The sequence below is a fragment of the Bubalus kerabau genome, chromosome 21 (genome assembly GCF_029407905.1).
Source record: "Bubalus kerabau isolate K-KA32 ecotype Philippines breed swamp buffalo chromosome 21, PCC_UOA_SB_1v2, whole genome shotgun sequence".
Classification (NCBI taxonomy): Eukaryota; Metazoa; Chordata; class Mammalia; order Artiodactyla; family Bovidae; genus Bubalus; species Bubalus kerabau.
The window spans coordinates 7367460-7385392 of NC_073644.1; the positions used below are offsets into that span (position 1 = coordinate 7367460).

Here is a 17933-nt window from a genome sequence, read left to right on the forward strand (position 1 = left end):
TATTTGACAGAAGATATATTTAGAATATATAAAGAATTTTCTAACCTCAACAATAAGGAAACAAATAATCCAAATAGAAGAATGGTGGAAAAGACTTGAACAGACATTTCCTCCAAGAAGACATATGAATGGCAAATGTGAACATGAAAAGATGTCCAACATCACTAGCTGTTGCTGCTGCTGCTGCTAAGTCGCTTCAGTCATGTCCGACTCTGTGCGACCCCATAGACAGCTGCCCACAAGGCTTTGCCATCCCTGGGATTCTCCAGGTAAGAACACTGGAGTGGCTTGCCATTTCCTTCTCCAATGCATGAAAGTGAAAAGTGAAAGTGAAGTCGCTCAGTTGTGTCCAACTCTTAGTGACCCCATGGACTGCAGCCTACCAGGCTCCTCTGTCCGTGGGATTTTCCAGGCAAGAGTACTGGAGTGGGGTGCCATTGCCTTCTCCGTCAGTGGCTGTTAGGGAAATGCAAATTAAAACCACAGCTACTACAACATACCTGTTAGATTGGCTACAGTAAACAAAAAAACTCCAGGTAACCCAGATGCTTGGTGAGGACATGGAAATCCTAAACTGGTCTTGCATTGCTAGTGAGAATACAGAGTGGTACAGACACATTGGAATCAGTGTACACATTTTAAAATCTATGCTAAATGTAGACTTACTATGTGACCCAGCAGTAGGCCTCCTTGACATTAGTCCTAGAGAAAGGAAAACTTACATCCATATAAAAGCCTATATGCAGATCCCAGCAACTAGAACAATGCTGGCACAGAAAGAGGAGTTGACACCGATTAATTGAATGAATAATTAAAAGTTGATAAGTATAAACAATGTCAGACAATAGATACAGAATGGCTGTTGGGCTGGCAGGTTTACTTGTAAAGCCCCAAACTGGAAACAGCTCACATGTTCCTCACTGGGTTCCTGATTAGACTGGTAGATTGTGGAGGGAATACCCCAAACTGGAAATAGCTCACATGTTCCTTGGTGGGTTCCTGGTTAGACTGGTTGACGCGTGGAGGGAATACCACTCAGCAATAAAAAGGGAACAGAGCAACCAGTGGCTCAGTGCTATAGAATCCACCTGCTGCTGCAGGAGACGCAAGGGATGCGGGTTTGATCCCTGGGTTGGGAGTGTCCCCTGGAGAAGGAAATGGCAACCCACTCCAGGATTCTTGCCTGGGAAATCCCATGCACAGAGGAGCCTGGTGGGCTACAGTTCATGGAGTCTCGAAGAGTCAGACACGACTGAGTGAACACCACCACCAAGCCATCTCCAAGGCCCTGTGTCGCTTGGCACCCAGTTGCACCTGTTTCTGTCTCTGGTGTCTCCTCTGGCTGCCGGCGCATCCTGCGTCACACATGCTGATGCCCTTGCTCTTCTGTGAACTTGTCGGGACCCCTCCCCCCATATGGAAGGTTATCCCCCAGATCCCAGCAGGCTTCCTCCTTCACCTGCTCCGCGAGGCCTCTCCTGACCCCCGTTTCCCACTGGCCATCTCCCCAGCCCCCTGCGTTCCTGACCCCACCACCCTGCTCTGGTTTCTCTATTTCCCTATCACCTTCTAACATGTTGTATAATTTACCTATCATGTTTGTGGCTTATCTGTTGCCCTCCTCTGGAATGTATACTCGTGAGTACAGGAGTTTCTTTCTGCTTTATTCCCTGGTTATATCCTAGCAACTGGAACAATGCTGGCACCATAAATATTTATTGAATGAATAAGTAGAAGTTTATAAGTGCAAAATATTAGAAAATCAATGTGGAATGGCTGTTGTTCTAGCTTGGATAATTTCCTGACAGCTTGTTTTATTTCTCTCTTACCTCTAGTTGCCTGCTGTAGCCATTTTTAAAAAAAATTTTTTATGCTAGCTGTAAAAGGAAAGACCAGCCTGAGGATCTGGTGTTGAGGAGGACTGGTTCCGCCCTCAGGCCCCCTCTCTGTCCACCTTGGGTCTCAGCCGTCGCCTGTCCTGTCCTCTCATCTTCTGGCCGTTCCAAGTCCAGGTGGATCCCAGAGGAGGCAGAGGAACAGCCCCTTCTAGATCGTGACCCATCTGCCGCTGGGCTCTCAGCCTCAGTGGCTTTGCTTGTTCTTACGGGGAACGCTGGGTTGAGTCAGCTCACGTGGCATGAGGTGTGTGTTCCAGCCCCTCTCCATGTCTCAGTGTCCCCTGCTCTTGTCCCTCAGAGGCAGACGTGCCCCTACCCCATCCTCTACTCCAAGATCATGACCTCTCCATCAGGGACTTAACGTTCCCTTCAGGGGCCAAAGGAGTTGCTGTGTCTCCAGTGAACTCACTTATATTACCTACTGAGACATGTTTAGTGATGGTAGAATTAAAAATATTGGTCCAGGCACACTGACCGATGTCAAGTTACGCCAAGTTACCTCTGATTCATGGTAAATTTGGAGCCACACATTTACTGTCTCAACGCTAAAAGTAACCATGAATGATTTTGCTTTTTTTTTCATTTTTTCGAGGAGAGAAACTAATAGCATTATATTCGCAGCTCACAGCTGCATTGCTTATCTCTCCTCATCCTGCTGACCTTTAAGAATTGTTTCAGGCAGAAAGTGTTCTTTGTCCTTACGATATGTTGTTTCTGTGAACTCTTGTCATTGGTTCTGTGGCTCAGTAGGATCAAGTCAGTTAATTATTCCGCGGAAATCTCTTGAAGGGCAGGATGGAAAGAAGGGGTCTTTTGGGGTTTGGGGTTTGTTGCTGGATTTGAGTTTGCAGGGTCTGGGTCCTGTGTGAGGTCTATGCAAGGCTCTTTCTGGCAGCATTGAATGGTGTGGTGAATGCCTGTTACACGCCAGGCGTTCTGCTGTTTACGTGATTTAATCTCTGAAGTTTAAGTGGGAGAGGCATTTTGCGATGGAGAAAAGGCAGCTCAGGAAGAGCTGGTACTTTCCTGGGTCGCTCTACCAAGACGTGGCAGGGCTGGACCTTGAATCCGGCTTCCTCTGCTTCCAGCCCAGGCGTCCTTCCATAGCACGTACTGCCTGCCTGGGCTTAGGGGCTGAGACAGCTGAAGACCAAACCACAGCCACAGTGCCGGGGCTTGTGGACGAACAGGGGACCGTGGGAGGGTCTGACTTAACGTTTTGACGAGGGACTTGGGAAAGTGTTACTTATAAAGTGATTGGGAGGTGACGTGCTTGAGTTCCTTTCTAATTGCCTGCGACCCCCATCCAATAACAAAAACAAATGAGAAGGTTGTCACACAGGGTGTCTTTATTCAGAATCCAGTTACTTACAGTACCTGCAGTTCCTCCAAGTGCTGCTGTGTCTCTCTCTGGGCTTTTGTGTTCTCCGTTTTCTTTGCATGGACCATCCCCCACCCATTTCCCCTGGCAAACCACCAGAGAACCTTCCACTCCAGAGTACATGCGGCCCCCAGGGGCCCGCTTCTCGCCTCAGGTCTAGGAGCGCTCAGCCCTCCCTCCCTGTGTCCTGGCTCGGCACCTGGCGCTTACGGTGTTTAGCTCTCCCTGTCTGCACGTCACTGCGGTGTGACTCCCTGAGGGGAGGGGCCATGACTTACCCGCCTTGGAAACGACGGAGCCTGGCATGGCGTTTGGCAGATATTTGAGTGAGCAGGCACGTCTCATAAGCCAGCCGGGTGAATGCAAAGATGGGTTTGTATTACATTTCATCTCTCATCTTCAGAGTGAAATGAGGAGAATTACTCCTTGGAAGAAAAGCTATGACCAACCTAGACAGCATATTAAAAAGCAGAGACATTATTTTGCTAACAAAGGTCTGTCTAGTCAAGGCTATGGTTTTTCCATTAGACATGTAGGGATGTGACAGTTGGACCATAGAGAAAGCTGAGCACCAAAGAATTGAAGCTTTTGAACTGTGGTGTTGGAGAAGACTCTTGAGAGTCCTTTGGACAGCAAGGAGATCCAACCAGTCCATCCTAAAGGAGATCAGTCCTGAATATTCATTGGAAGGACTGATGCTGAAGCTGAAACTCCAATACTTTGGCCACATGATGTGAAGAGCTGACTCATTTGAAAAGCCCCTGATGCTTGGAAAGATTGAGGGCAGGAGGAGAAGGGGATGACAGAGGATGAGATGGTTGGATGGTATCACTGACTCGATGGACATGGGTTTAGGTAAACTCTGGGAGTTGGTGATGGACAGAGAGGCCTGGCGTGCTGCAGTTTATGGGGTCGCAAAGAGTCAGACATGACTGAGCTACTGAACTGAACTGACTGAATTCAAATGATGCCTGTGAGCCTCTGGCCTGGGGCTTTGCAGTGAGAAGCTGCACAGAGGCCCAGGGCAGTGCGGACCCAAGGGCCGGCTCCCTCCCCAGTCCCCAGGGAGCAGAGCCGCACAGAGGTCTGAGGGTCCCACCGGCTTGAAGGCCATCACCCTCTGCCTTCTCAGAAAAACAACATCTAGAAATGATAGTGAACATTCAGCTATCTTGTTATTTTTTTTCTAAATCTTATATAAATTGATTGCACTCCAAATGATTGTTTTCATTTTTGGCTTAACTATTGCAGATAACGGATAATCTCTTTAAATAATTTTTTTTTTTTGCCTAGTCATTGTTTATAGACGGTCTGTTTGTGCCACCTTTTCTGGCAGTGTTAAGTGTTTGGATTGAGGTCTTGTTTAAAACTCCAGAACTGGTGGACTTTGGATCCACATAACATTACATTTACATGGAAAGGGTTTTGCTGCTGTTGTGTTTGTTTGTGCTCAGTTAAGCAAGTCCTCAAAGGGAATGACTTTGACCCAACTGGTACTGCAGTGTGAGTGTACATACCTTGTGGGGTTTTTTTTTACTGGGAAAACCTCACAGCCAGACGGAGCCCTGAGATAGAAGCAGGTCTGTCTTTGTAACCTTCCTTAGTTGGTGAGGCCGAGGAAGGTGGATTTCCTGATGGCTCAGTGGGTAAAGAACCCACCTGCCAATGCAGGAGACACAGGAGATAATGGGTTCAGTGCCTGGGTAAGGAAGGAAGGAAATGGTTACCCACTCCAGTATTCTTGCCTGGGAAATCCCATGGAGAGAGGAGCCTGATGGGCTACCGTGTGCTACAGCCTGTGAGCAAAGCACACACGACTGATCACATACTTGGAATAAGCCATGGAGTTCTGCAGCTTTAACCAGGCCACGTGTCTTCTTGGTGAGATTCTTGGAACTTTGGTTGTGAATGAAGCTGGTCGTGTAGTTTCTGTCAGTGTGGAGGTAACCCTGATAGCCTTGCTATCTCTCCTAAGAGAAGTAGTCCCACGAACACTTGAGCTCCACCCACACTGAGCACTTTTTTCAGATCAAAACAAATTCTTACCAGTGGGAGTATTTGGAAAGAGGTAGGGTGCATGGGATCACGGCTAGTCTGGCTTTGTAAGTGAAGGGTGACATGCTGGTAATCTGGTTTAAGTGTGTGGGTTTTTCACAGCAGGTAATCAGTGGTGTTTACCTGAAAACACTGGTGTGGCACTGTTAATTAAAGGTGAAGTGAGACTCTAAAGTAGCGCAACATTGCAAATCAACTATATTTCAATTAAAAAAAAAATGAAGTGAGAATCTGAGCTTGTTTCTGTTCAGTTCAGTTCAGTCGCTCAGTCGTGTCCAACTCTTCGCGACCCCATGAATCGCAGCACACCAGGCCTCCCTGTCCATCACCAACACCCGGAGTTCACTCAGACTCACGTCCATCAAGTCAGTGATGCCATCCAGCCATCTCATCCTCTGTTGTCCCCTTCTCCTCCTGCCCCCAATCCCTCCCAGCATCAGAGTCTTTTCCAACAAGTCAACTCTTCGCATGAGGTGGCCAAAGTACTGGAGTTTCAGCTTCAGCATCATTCCTTCCAAAGAAATCCCAGGGCTGATCTCCTTCAGAATGGACTGGTTGGATCTCCTTGCAGTCCAAGGGACTCTCAAGAGTCTTCTCCATCACCATAATTCAAAACCATCAATTCTTTGGCGCTCAGCCTTCTTCACGGTCCAACTCTCACATCCGTACATGACCACAGGAAAAACCATAGCCTTGACTAGACGGACCTTTGTTGGCAAAGTAATGTCTCTGCTTTTGAATATGCTATCTAGGGTTGGTCATAACTTTCCTTCCAAGGAGTAAGCGTCTTTTAATTTCATGGCTGCAGTCACCATCTGCAGTGATTTTGGAGCCCCAAAAAATAAAGTCAGCCACTGTTTCCACTGTTTCCCCATCTATTTCCCATGAAGTGATAGGACCGGATGCCATGATCTTTGTTTTCTGAATGTTGAGCTTTAAGCCAACTTTTTCACTCTTCACTTTCACTTTCATCAAGAGGCTTTTGAGTTCCTCTTCACTTTCTGCCATAAGGGTGGTGTCATCTGCATATCTGAGGTTATTGATATTTCTCCCAGCAATCTTGATTCCAGCTTGTGTTTCTTCCAGTCCAGCATTTCTCATGATGTACTCTGCATATAAGTTAAATAATCAGGGTGATAATATACAGCCTTGACGTGCAAAAGACTAAATAAGGCTTAATTCATCATGGATATTTGGAGCCCAGTGAAGAAAAGTTTACCAAGTTCATAGTGTTTTCTTCCTTTTTGAGTTCATTCTTTAGAAATCGAGGGATGCCCCTTTTAGATCATGGAGTACCATACAGACTCTGCCAGGTGAGCAGGTAGCGGGGAAGGGTGCCCTCTCCTTTCCGTTGGCCATCATGTGTCACATTAACATGTTGAGGCTTCCCTTGTCACCTGTCCTCCAACTGGAACGAGCTGTCGTTTCCTTGGTATTCATGTAACACTTTTTGTTTTCTGCCTTATTTGCATTCCTCTCATTTTTGTACATCTGGCAAACCCTTGACTTTGATACATCCTCAAATTCAAAAGTACAGTTACAACTATGTTATTAGGTAAAGTGTAACCGAAAAGCCTAAGAGACCACTTCTGACCTTTAGTGATTATAAATGGAAGGCTGAAGCCGTAAAACATTTGTTAAATGAAGTCAAGCCACAGCCCTGTATGAGACGGCAGTTTTTATTGCACTGTCGTCATACAGATAAGAGCTTCCTACTCTGACCCTTAATGCCCAAGGTTGGTACAGTGGTCAAACAGGTCATTCTGGATCCTGAAACCTGCCACAGAGAAGAAGAGTGGTTTGGTCTGTGGTCATCTTCAGCTTTTGCAGTGGCCTCTCCTTGAACGAGTCTGTTGACAGAAGCTTTTTCTTCCAAGACAGTTTGGTTTGTGTTGAGCTCCTCCTCTATCCAGTGACCCTTCACTATGGGCCTCCCCACCTTGAAACCAGGCGCTGCCATGGCTGTGGGCGCCCCTCATGCCATCGCTTCTTCTATCATCACCATGCAGAGGAGCACCCTTCTTGACGTACAGCGCTCATCTTTCCTCTCTCTGTCTCTCATACACACACACACACACACACACATGCACAATGAATAAGTGCTCATGTCTTTCACTGCAAATGAAATCCCTTTCAGTTTCCACCTAGGCTGTCCCTGTCTCTTGAAAAATATTTGCATTGTCCGCAGCTACACTTTCTGATATGATAGCTAATACACAAAAAGTGGCTACTTAAGTCTGCACTTAGTCACTCAGTCATGTCCGACTCTTTGCAACTCCATGAACTGTAGCTGGCCAGGCTCCTCTGTCCATGGGATTCTCCAGGCAAGAATCCTGGAGTGAGTTGCCATGCCCTCCTCCAGGGGATCTTCCCAACCCAGGAATCGAACCTGGGTCTCCTGCATTGCAGGCAGATTCTTTACCGGCTGAGGTATGAGGGAAGTGCCAAGAGAAGCCCGACTTAAGTTTAAATGAATTAAATACAATTTATGTTGTTTCTCAGCTCTATTTTAACTGTTCAGTAGCCACTTGTGAGTAGTGGCTGCCGTATGGACAGTTTAGACCTAGAATATCTCCGTCGCGGACGGCACAGACTGGAGCACCCGCTGCAGCAGCCTTCGTGAACAGCTGCACTTTTGTTGGCTTGTGTCCATACAGCTATGACATCGGTGGGATTGTTTACCTCATAACTCCAAGCCACTTCTGAATTCACATCTGCCTGGAAACCAAATTTCTAATGTCTGCCAACGAAACCACGCTCTGTTATGTTGTTTAGTCGCTCAGTCGTGTCTCATTCTTTGCGACCCCATGGACTGAAGCTCGCCAGGCTCCTCTGTCCATGGGATTTTCCAGCTAAGAATACTGGAGTAGGTAGCAGTTCCCTTCTCCAGAGGATCTTCCCGACCCAGGGATCGAACCCAGGTCTCCTGCACTGCAGGCAGATTCTTTACCACTGAGCCACCAGGGAAGCCCTGCCCTACTGTACTTGTTGATATTTTCTTCACCAAATGTGGCTTTAAAAAGCCATCTGTCACTCACACGAAAACGGAGCTTTCATCACACTTGTAAGAAAAGACGCGGCATCAGAAGTCAGTTGAGAATTAGCACGCTGCTCTGTGACACGAATGAGGGGAGCTGGGGGAGCACTGGCGGTAGCGTGGTGTCCGTTCACTCCCGCCTCTCGGGGAAAGCGATTAGACTCCTGCTTCAGCAGTGATGCTTGCTACTGCATGCTTAGGCCCCGTCGGGTCGCTCAGGTCACTCAGGAATAGTCAAAACTCGGAGGCTTTATCAGTGAAGGCCGAGGTCTTTCCTGTGTTTTCTCCTTCAGCCTCAAATTCATTGTATGCTTTTTCAGAATCCAATCATGTCAATTTTTCGTGCACTTTTGGGTGTCCCACACAATGCTTTGCACATGGTAGTCATAAATATTTTGATTATATGGACGAACCTATTGGCAGGGCAAGAATAGAGACACAAAGAGAGCAGACCTGTGGACACAGCGGGGGAAAGAGAGGGTCGCATGAGACACACGTGGCTGTGTGTGAACTAGACAGCTGGTGGGAAGCTGCCGTGTAACACGGGGGCTCAGCCACTGCTCTGGGATGATCTGGAGGGGTGGGATAGGACGGGGCATGGACCGGAGCTTTGAGAGGGAAGGGACGACGTTGTTGTATGGCAGACACCAGCACAGCATTGTAAAGCAATTATCCTCCAAATAAAAATTTTAAAAGTGAATTAAACAGCAAGTGAATATGAAATTATATGTTTTCTGAATGGTATGAACTATTGTATAGTTCAGAAAAAGGAAAGCTGTGTGAACGAGAATAGCTGCAATGGGAAAGTTGTGGTCACTTAACCAGTTGTATATACTAGTTCTAAGACCAGTGTGTAATCAGCTGTGCATATGCCTTCCTTCAAAATTACAGGTATTTCTGTGTATCTGCCAGGTGTCAGGCACTGAACTAGGTATGGGCAACAGTGATGAGTGAGCCAGACAAAAGCCTCCATCCTCCTGGATCCTGCAAGTGATTGATAAAATAGAGCATGAGGATTACGAAGTGCTGTGCAGGAAAATGCAGCCAGGGCTGGGGCCACGGTGTGGGGGGGGGACAGGGAAGAACTGGGGGCCACAGTGTGGGGACAGGGAGGGGCTGGGGCCACGGTGTGGGGGGGACAGAGAGGGCCTGGGGGCCACATGTAGGGGGGACAGGGAAGGGCTGGGGGCACAGTGTTGGGGGACAGGGAGGGGCTGGGGCCATGCTGTGGGGACAGGGAGGGGCTGGGGCCACCATGTGGGGACGAGGAGCTGGGGCCACGTGTTGGGGGACAGGCTGGGGGCATGGTGTGGGGGGCCCAGGGAAGCGCTGGGGGCCATGGTGTGGGGACAGGGAGGGGCTGGGGGCATGGTGTGGGGGGCCCAGGGAAGCGCTGGGGGCCATGGTGTGGGGACAGGGAGGGGCTGGGGGCATGGTGTGGGGGGCCCAGGGAAGGGCTGGGGGCTACGATGTGGGGACAGGGAGGGGCTGGGGCCACAGTGTGGGGCGGACAGGGAGGGCCGGGGGACAGGGAGGGCCTGTGGCCACGGTGTGGGGGGACAGGGAGGGGCTGGGGGCATGGTGTGGGGACAGGGAGGGGCTGGGGGCATGGTGTGGGGGGCAGGGAGGGGCTGGGGCCACGGTGTTGGGGGAACAGGGCGGACTCTCTGGACAGGCAGCTTGGTGAAGGTCTGTGGAATTTGACATGAGCAGAGATAAAGGAATCTCGTCAAGGTCTGGGAGACGAGCATTCCACAGGAGGCGGCTTTGAGTTTCTGAGACGGGGAACCGTCTTAGCAAGTCTGAGAGCCGGTCCTCAGGCCATGTGGCTAGGACTCAGGTGCATCCCTTGGAGGCTGTGGGGAGACGTGGCTGAGTGCAGTGGTGGCCGTGTCATCCTCAGCTTGTCACTAAGGTGTCTGTGTGGCTTTTCTACTTTACCCGTTACCTCTCCCTCTTCCACTCTGACCAGCTCCCCTGCACTTAGCTAACATCTGAGCATCCTCATGGCGTGAGGGCGTCAGTAGAGTGGACTGTGGGAAGAATCAAGATGCAGCAGCAGACCAGGCAGAGGACAACTGTGGTCGTCTGCTCAGGAAGTGCTGGTGCTTTGATCTGCGATGGTAGCGGTGGAAGTAGGGAGGGGAGGTTAGATTCTCAGTATGTTTTGAAGGTAGCCAACTGAATTTGCTGACGATGGGAATGAGAAGGAAAGAGGAATGAAGTTTGATTTCTAGTTTTTGGCTGCAGCAATCAAATGGAAGGACTTCCCAAGTGGCTTAATGATAAAGAACCCGCTTGCCAATGCAGGAGACCTGGGTTTGATCCCTGAGTCAGGAAGATCCCCTGGAGAAGGAAATGGCAACCCACTCCAATATTCTCGCCTGGGAAATCCCATGGACAAAGGAGCCTGGCAGGCTACAATCCATGGGATCACAAAGAGTCAGACACGACTGAGAAACTGAGCTCATACACACAACTGGATGCATGGTGGCAGTGTTCACTGAGAATAAAGACTGAGGAGTGTGTCTGGGGACAAAGGGCAACATTAAGCTTGGGTTATGTTATGTTCAGGGTGCTCCCTAGATGTTGCGTGCATGGGCAAGAAGGCTGTTGCAGGTGGGAGGAGTCTGGGCTCAGGAGCAGCCTGAAGTACTGCACGTACTTGAGAACAGGTATAATCACCAGGGGAACGCGTCCAGGTAGGATGGGAGAGTGCCAAGGACTGAGTGCTGGGGCTGAGACTCCGAGAAAGTCAGGAGTGGCCAGCAGAGTTCAAGGGGAACTGGGAGAGCCTGTTGTACTGGAAGCCACATTAACAAAGCATTTCAAGGAGCAGAGATCCACTGCTGGCGTCCCCAGAAGCATTGATGCTGTGAGCGATAGGAAGCCGGTGGTGATCTCAGTGCCAGTAGCCACCATCCTGTTTATCCCACAAGAATTCACCACGTCTTTGTGAAAGTGTCCTTAGGAACGGGTAAAGGTTGTGATGATTGATGTCTTCTGAATTATGGACTATGCTGGTCTTTCATCTTTTAAAGTCTATTTTGTATTTATTTCCCTGCAAATAACTCTTAAAGACAAAAAGGGTGCAAAAAACCGAAAGCTATTCTGGTTATTTTATTGATATTCCCTGGTTTGTATCTGGAGATTCTCCTATGTTATCGGTGCACGGTGGTACCTGGTGACCTGATAATAAGTAGTGATTTCATAGAAGGAGATACGGAGTTATGGCTTCCCAGATGTGTGGATACAGTGAGTGCGGGGCCAGGGGGAGGTGCTTCAGGAAACAGTCCACCCCCTAAAGCTGGTCTCCTTTGCTCACTGTGGTGTCTGGCATACCTTGGTGTCTGGCACATGGGGACACTCGGGATGTGTGTGTGGAGTCAGTTAACTTTGTGCGCGTGTGCTCAGTCATGTCCAACTCTTTGTGACCCCACAGACTGTAGCCTGCCAGGCTCCTCTTGGGATTTCCAAGGCAAGAAAACTGAAGTGGGCTGTCATTTCCTTTTCCAGGGGATCGTCCCAACCCAGGGATTAAACCCATGTCTCTTACATTGGCAGACAGATTCTTTACCACTGCACCACCTGAATTAACTTTTGTTTGTTCAATCATTAAGTCGTGTCCAGCTCTTTGCAATGCCATGGACTGCAGCATGCCAGGCTTCCCTGTCCTTCACTGTCTCCTAGGACTTGCTCAAACTCATGTCCATCGAGTCAGTGATGCCATCCAGCCATCTCATCCTCTCTCGTCCCCTTCTCCTCCTGCCTTCAATCTTTCCCAGCATCAGGATCTTTTCCAGTGAGTCAGCTCTTTGCATCATATGGCCAAAGGATTGGAGCTTCAGCTTCAACATCAGTCCTTCCAGTGAATATTCAGGGTTTATTTCCTTTAGGATGGACTGGTTTGATTTTCTTGCTGTCCAAGGGACTCTCAAGAGTCTTCTCCAGCACCACAGTTTGAAAGCATCACTTCTTCCCATATCCTTAACAGGACCCAAAAGTTAAGGAACTCATGAGTGAAGTCACCCACACGGAAGAAACAGTCTGTGAATTTGCATAATTTCTGGGTGTAGTCATTTTGTGTCTCCCACATTGTTGCTTCTGTACCTCTCAGGCTGTGCCCAAGACTAAAAAGACTGTTTGAGGATTAACAAGCCGTGTTTGTTACCGTCACAACCTTGGAATTGCATGAGGAAGCTTCAGGTTGGCTTTCAGACTGAGCTAGCTTGTACCTCCAGGGCAGCTTCCCACATCTGAGTGGATTCTAGTATCCTGTGTCCCAGTGGAAGACTTAAATAAGTGTGGAAATGCATACAAGATGTAATGTTATTAGTCATTTAAACAGTCATATTAAGGAAAGATAGTCAATGACATTGCAAAGTATTTAATAAAAATGCTGGATAATATTTATTGGTTATATTAACACACACATTAACACACTTATTTTTCAAAAATTATATGAGATAAGTACACTGTTTTCCCAAGTTCACATAGCAATGCTAGGCAGTACTGTCTCTGTATATATTATAGTCTCCTTCTTTAATCTAACAAAACTGTATGCCTTAGGTAATGACCATGATCTTCTTTTAAAAATTATTCATACATATATGTATATGTCTGGAGGAGGGCATGGAAACCCACTCCAGTATTCTTGCCTGGAGAATCCCATGGACAGAGGAGCCTGGCAGGCTACAGTCCATGGCATTACACAGAGTTGGACGCGACTGAATTGGCTTAGCACGCATGCATGCACATGTATGTGTATATCCAGTCTTCTCTAGATGCTGAGATTATGGGTGATTTAGGTGATTTTTATTTTCTTTCTTGTGCTTTCCAGTATTTTTATACTGTAGATGGATAGGTTTTGCAAGTAGTAGAGAAAAAATTAAGTAAATTTCTTTAGCACTAGATATGTCTAAATGGTAGGAGTCCACCTTCTACAGCCTTTGTGCCTCTGTGCCTTCTGTTGGTGGGAGAGATGAAGAACAGCCTGTAGTCAGTCAGGTAAGGGAGGACCCTCTTGTTCTGTAACTGGGCACTTGTGGGTGATTGGCTCAGGGCAGGGTGGATTTGATCTAAGAAGGTTTTTCCCCTGCAGAAGTGTTTAGGATGACGTGAGCAAGCACCTCCTCTTCTTTGTCTGAGAGCCCTCTTCCCCAACCCGAGAGTCCGTGTCTGTGACCAGCTGCCCCCGCCAGTCCTCGGTCCCTGCGTGGTGGCTGTCCTGGGTTGCACCAGTTAAAGCAGCTGGGCTGCTGAGATTCCACAGGAGGCTCTGTCCGCTCTGCCCCCTGTAGAACTGGGCTCTTTCTTCTTTGCCTCTGTTGTTCCCTGTTAGTCATATGTCCCCATGGCACCACCTTGAGCAGGTCTCTCCTACACACATTTGCATTGCTTTTTCTTCCTTCTAGAAAGTGAGTTTGTCCAGAGGCAGGGGATCTGCTTGACTGGACGTTGCTGTACTTGCCAGGCATACAGAGCACTTTTCAGAGATGATTTGTCTTGGATGTAGTAAGTCCATGATTAGACAAAAGAAGTCAAACTTGAAGGTATATGAATAAGTTGAAAATAGATTGGCTAAATATTGAGAGTCTGCCTGCAGTACAGGAGACCTGGGTTTGATTCCTGGGTTGGAAAGATATCCAGGAGTAGGAAATGCCAACCCATGCCAGTATTCTTGCCTGTAGAAAGCCATGGACAGAAGAACCCGGCGGGCTACAGTCCACTGGGTCACACAGAGTCAGACACAACTGAGAAACTAACACTTTCACTTTTGAAGATTGAGAAGAGTTTTATGGCAAAGCAAAGAGGACATTCTTGAAGGATACAAATGTGTGCCTAATGCTTTGGTTGCCATGTGAATAACTTAGAAATGAACATCTTACTGTTTGAGAAAGTTTTTCTGTACTTTCAAGTAGGAAACTGAATACAAATGAATTGCTTCATTTAGGAACAAGTTACACTCCCACACTGTGGCTGCCAGAATAGCCTTTTTGGTTAAGTAAACCAGCCACTTCCTTTTAACTCATTTGCCTGGAGGAAAATATTCATTTTTCTCTCTCTTCTTCAAACAGCATCCTGGTGGGGAGGAAGTCTTAAGGGAACAAGCTGGAGGTGATGCTACTGAAAACTTTGAGGATGTTGGACACTCTACAGATGCTCGAGAATTGTCCAAAACGTTCATCATTGGGGAGCTGCACCCGGTAAGTACCTTTTGGTGGGGGGGGGGGGCTTGTTTCTCTTTAAGGCTATGGCTTGACCTTACTCAAACCTTTAGACTTGCATATTACAAAGTGTAACAAGGAATAAAGCAAAAAGCAATTCCTCCTGACTTCAGAACACCATTTCATCAAAAAGTAAACTGACCAGAAACTTCTTTGCACTCCCTGGTTGCATTTTTCATGAGCACTCAGAACCCTCTCCTCCAGGGTCATGTCCTGGTGACGGTACATCCCAGACTCTGAAGTCCCCTGAGCAGCGGGTTTTAGAAGGTGGGGTGTTGGCCCAGAGCAGTGTTATTTTTAATTTTTTCTTTTTTGACCAAAATATCTTTCTTAAGAAGCTCGCTTCTTTTTTTCTTTCTTTCTTTATATTTATTTTTAAAAAATTTTAATAAATAAAAGTTTTAAAAATAATGAAAAATTAAAATTAAATTTTGAAAAATAAATATATAAAAAGAAACTCCTTTCTACTTTTGTTAGTTTGAGGATATTTTAATTCTAAAATGTGATTTAGAAATTTTTTAAAAGATCAGCTGTTAAATGAATAAACCCTGCCTCCTGTAAAACCCACACGCAGTCCTCATCCTTCTCACTCTACCCGAGACCTTTGAGAACATCTCCATTGGTGCTAGTCCATGGACTGACTTTGGAAAAACAGAGGCTTATTTCAGCTTTTCTGTAACCCCAGGGGTGTAATAGGAGTTGAGGCCCTTGTGCAGCATTTTGAAATGTGCACATGTGACAGCGCTCATCCGTCAGCCAGCGTTGCCAGGAACTTTGGAGATGTGCAGACCTGGAGTGTGGAGCAGGCAGCCAGGGACCCCGCACCTCTGCGAGGGCGTGGATCTCCCCTCTGAGCCGGTGCTGGCCTGTCTCCTCCCCGTCTCTGGACACGGTACCAGTGGCCCACCTGAAGGGGTGGAGGTACTGCTAGAAGCGGGCCCCAATGAGGAAATAACATAGCAAAGGGCCTCGACCCCAGGGAGCACACCGAGAAACCCTATAAAAAACACCCCGCGAGAATGTGTGTTGTGTCTGGTTGCTGCTTCTCGTAATGGCCGCTGTTGAAGGAGGGTTGAAGCAGGCTCTCTGGGGAGGGCCTGGAGCTGTCTTGGAGTGGTTTCCATGTGAGTGGGGAGGTGGGGTTTTGGGTGGAGGAGATGGTACTTTGAGAAAGGCAGCTTCATTTCCAGAAAAGTTTATTCATCCACATGTTTTCATCTTTATCTTCTTATTTTACTGAAGTGATGTAGTTTTATGGTAATTGGAGAGGCCTGCCCTTTAAATGTTCCCTCCTGTCCTTTTTCTTTCCCTTCCAAAGCTTCTGGGGTTGGAGCAGGTGAGTTTTCAGGCTGTGGCTGTAGCGTGTTTGCCTCACCTGTAATCAGCCCTTGTTGTTGAGTTGCTAAGTGATGTCCAGCCCTTTGCGACCCTGTGGACTTGCAGCCCGCCAGGCTCCTCTGTCCATGGGATTTCCAGGCAGGAATACTGGAGCGGGCTGCAATTTCCTTCCCAGGGTGTCTTCCCGACCCAGGGATCAAATCTTCATCTCCTGCATTGGCAGGCGGGTTCTTTACCACTGAGCCAATCACCCTTTTAATGCACTTTATTTTAGATGGAAGTTTGAGTAGATTATGACCCTACAATTGAGAGACTGCAGGAATTCACTGAGTATACCACACAGATTGCACACCCATACACGTATATACACACACCTGAAAGGGAGTTTCAGAGGACAGAAAGGAAAAATCTAATTAGATCTCAGCTGCTCCCTGAATTACAGATCAGAATCTGAGTCTAATAAATGTATATACAGATCAGCATATAAATATGACTATCACAAATGCTATTTTAAATTTGGGAACTCTAGATCACAATACGTCTAAGCACTTTAAATTGTTGCAGTTGGATGGATCAAACTGGGTATTTAATAACTTGGGTAGAACCTAAAATGCTAATTATTGAATAGCAGTTTTTTAAATGTCAGTAAAAGCAAACACTTCAGAAATGGTAGTTTTGTAGATGTTTTTCCATTTGTAATGGGCTTTGTTTTTTTTTATTGCAGGATGACAGATCAAAGATATCCAAGCCTTCGGTACGTGTGACCATTCTCTGGTATCTCGGTGGCTACATTATCTTCGTTGTATTTCATACCTGTCAAATTGGAGGGCAAAGGTCATTTACTTAACTGAGACCAGCACAGGTCTTTCTAAGTTAGATGAATATGTACCCTGTTGGCTCCAGCAAAATTTTTTGTCTGTTTAGATCCATCAGTATATTTTATTAGGATAGCTTTATGTTCTCCTTGTAAGATTGTCAATACTTAAAATAACATTTCCATCATCATTATCAGCAGATAACTTTTGAAGGGCTACTTCTACTTTTTATTTACATAAGTAGCATTGTGCTTCTGAACTGAAACATTTGACAAAAGTCTTCTTTTCAGAGAACTTAAAATCTCAGTAGAGTCTTCATACTTAAACCTTTAAGGTGTCTGTCAATGTCTTCTTCATCTCCACATCTCTGGGACATAGTAGGTGTTCAATAAATATTTACTGGTTGAATTTAATGCTAATTAAATAACTTTTTGATGCATTTTTCCTTAGGAAAGGAAAATAATTCCAGTAATGTTCCTTTTATGCCCAGGCTCACCCCCCCTTCTCTCTGAACTGATCAGCGCATTTGTATGACCTAGTACCTTCTTTGAGGCTCCCTTTTGGACTGCTGAAAGTCTCTGGTGCTTAAAGTCTTTTGCTTTTTCTTCAAAGTCTGTCAGGGAAGAAGTGTAATTTCTCCTGTTAGGTGTTCGGTATGTTATCTTGGCACATATCGTTCAGCTATAGTAAAATGAGGATTTGATAAGGCTCATCACCTGAGCTTAGAACTGATATAGAGCCAACCATGTCCTGAACCACGATTCCTGCCAGCAGAAAGCACCAGTCAGAGCTAAGGTCTCCCACACAATCGCTTTACTCCCGAGAGACACACTCTTTGCTCCTCTAGAACATACATGGCTTTGCTTACTGCAGAGCAGAACTGGGGGAGTGCAGGGCTGGAACTTGCTAGTTTTCAAGGCCAGAAGCAAACACATGGACGCTTTTCTAGGTTTATCTTTCTTGTGCTTGTAGCTCACTAGGAGAAGAGAGTTCTTTGTTGTGTCTGTATAACTATCCATCTGTTTCCAGGCTGATAAACATACACTGTGGTCTGAATTTTTGAAATGCTGCCTGCTTAAGCTGAATTGTGAAATAAGATGTACCAACAAGTATTAGCTTGAACCCGCCAGAGGGAAACAAATTGAGTTACCAAGTTAAGCTATTTGTGTTAATAAATACAGA

The 17933-nt window shown here is 46.8% G+C and overlaps 1 protein-coding gene across 7 annotated transcripts in view; it reads left to right on the forward strand.

Moving 5' to 3' along the window:
- LOC129635759 (cytochrome b5) overlaps positions 1–17933 on the forward strand; it is a 58233-nt gene that overhangs the window by 21116 nt on the left and 19184 nt on the right. For all 7 annotated transcript variants that reach the window (XM_055558898.1, XM_055558897.1, XM_055558900.1 and 4 more), the window contains exons 2-3: positions 14449–14577; positions 16661–16690. In XM_055558898.1, the coding sequence (XP_055414873.1) occupies positions 14449–14577; positions 16661–16690 (159 nt within the window). The remainder of the gene's footprint in view (positions 1–14448; positions 14578–16660; positions 16691–17933) is intronic.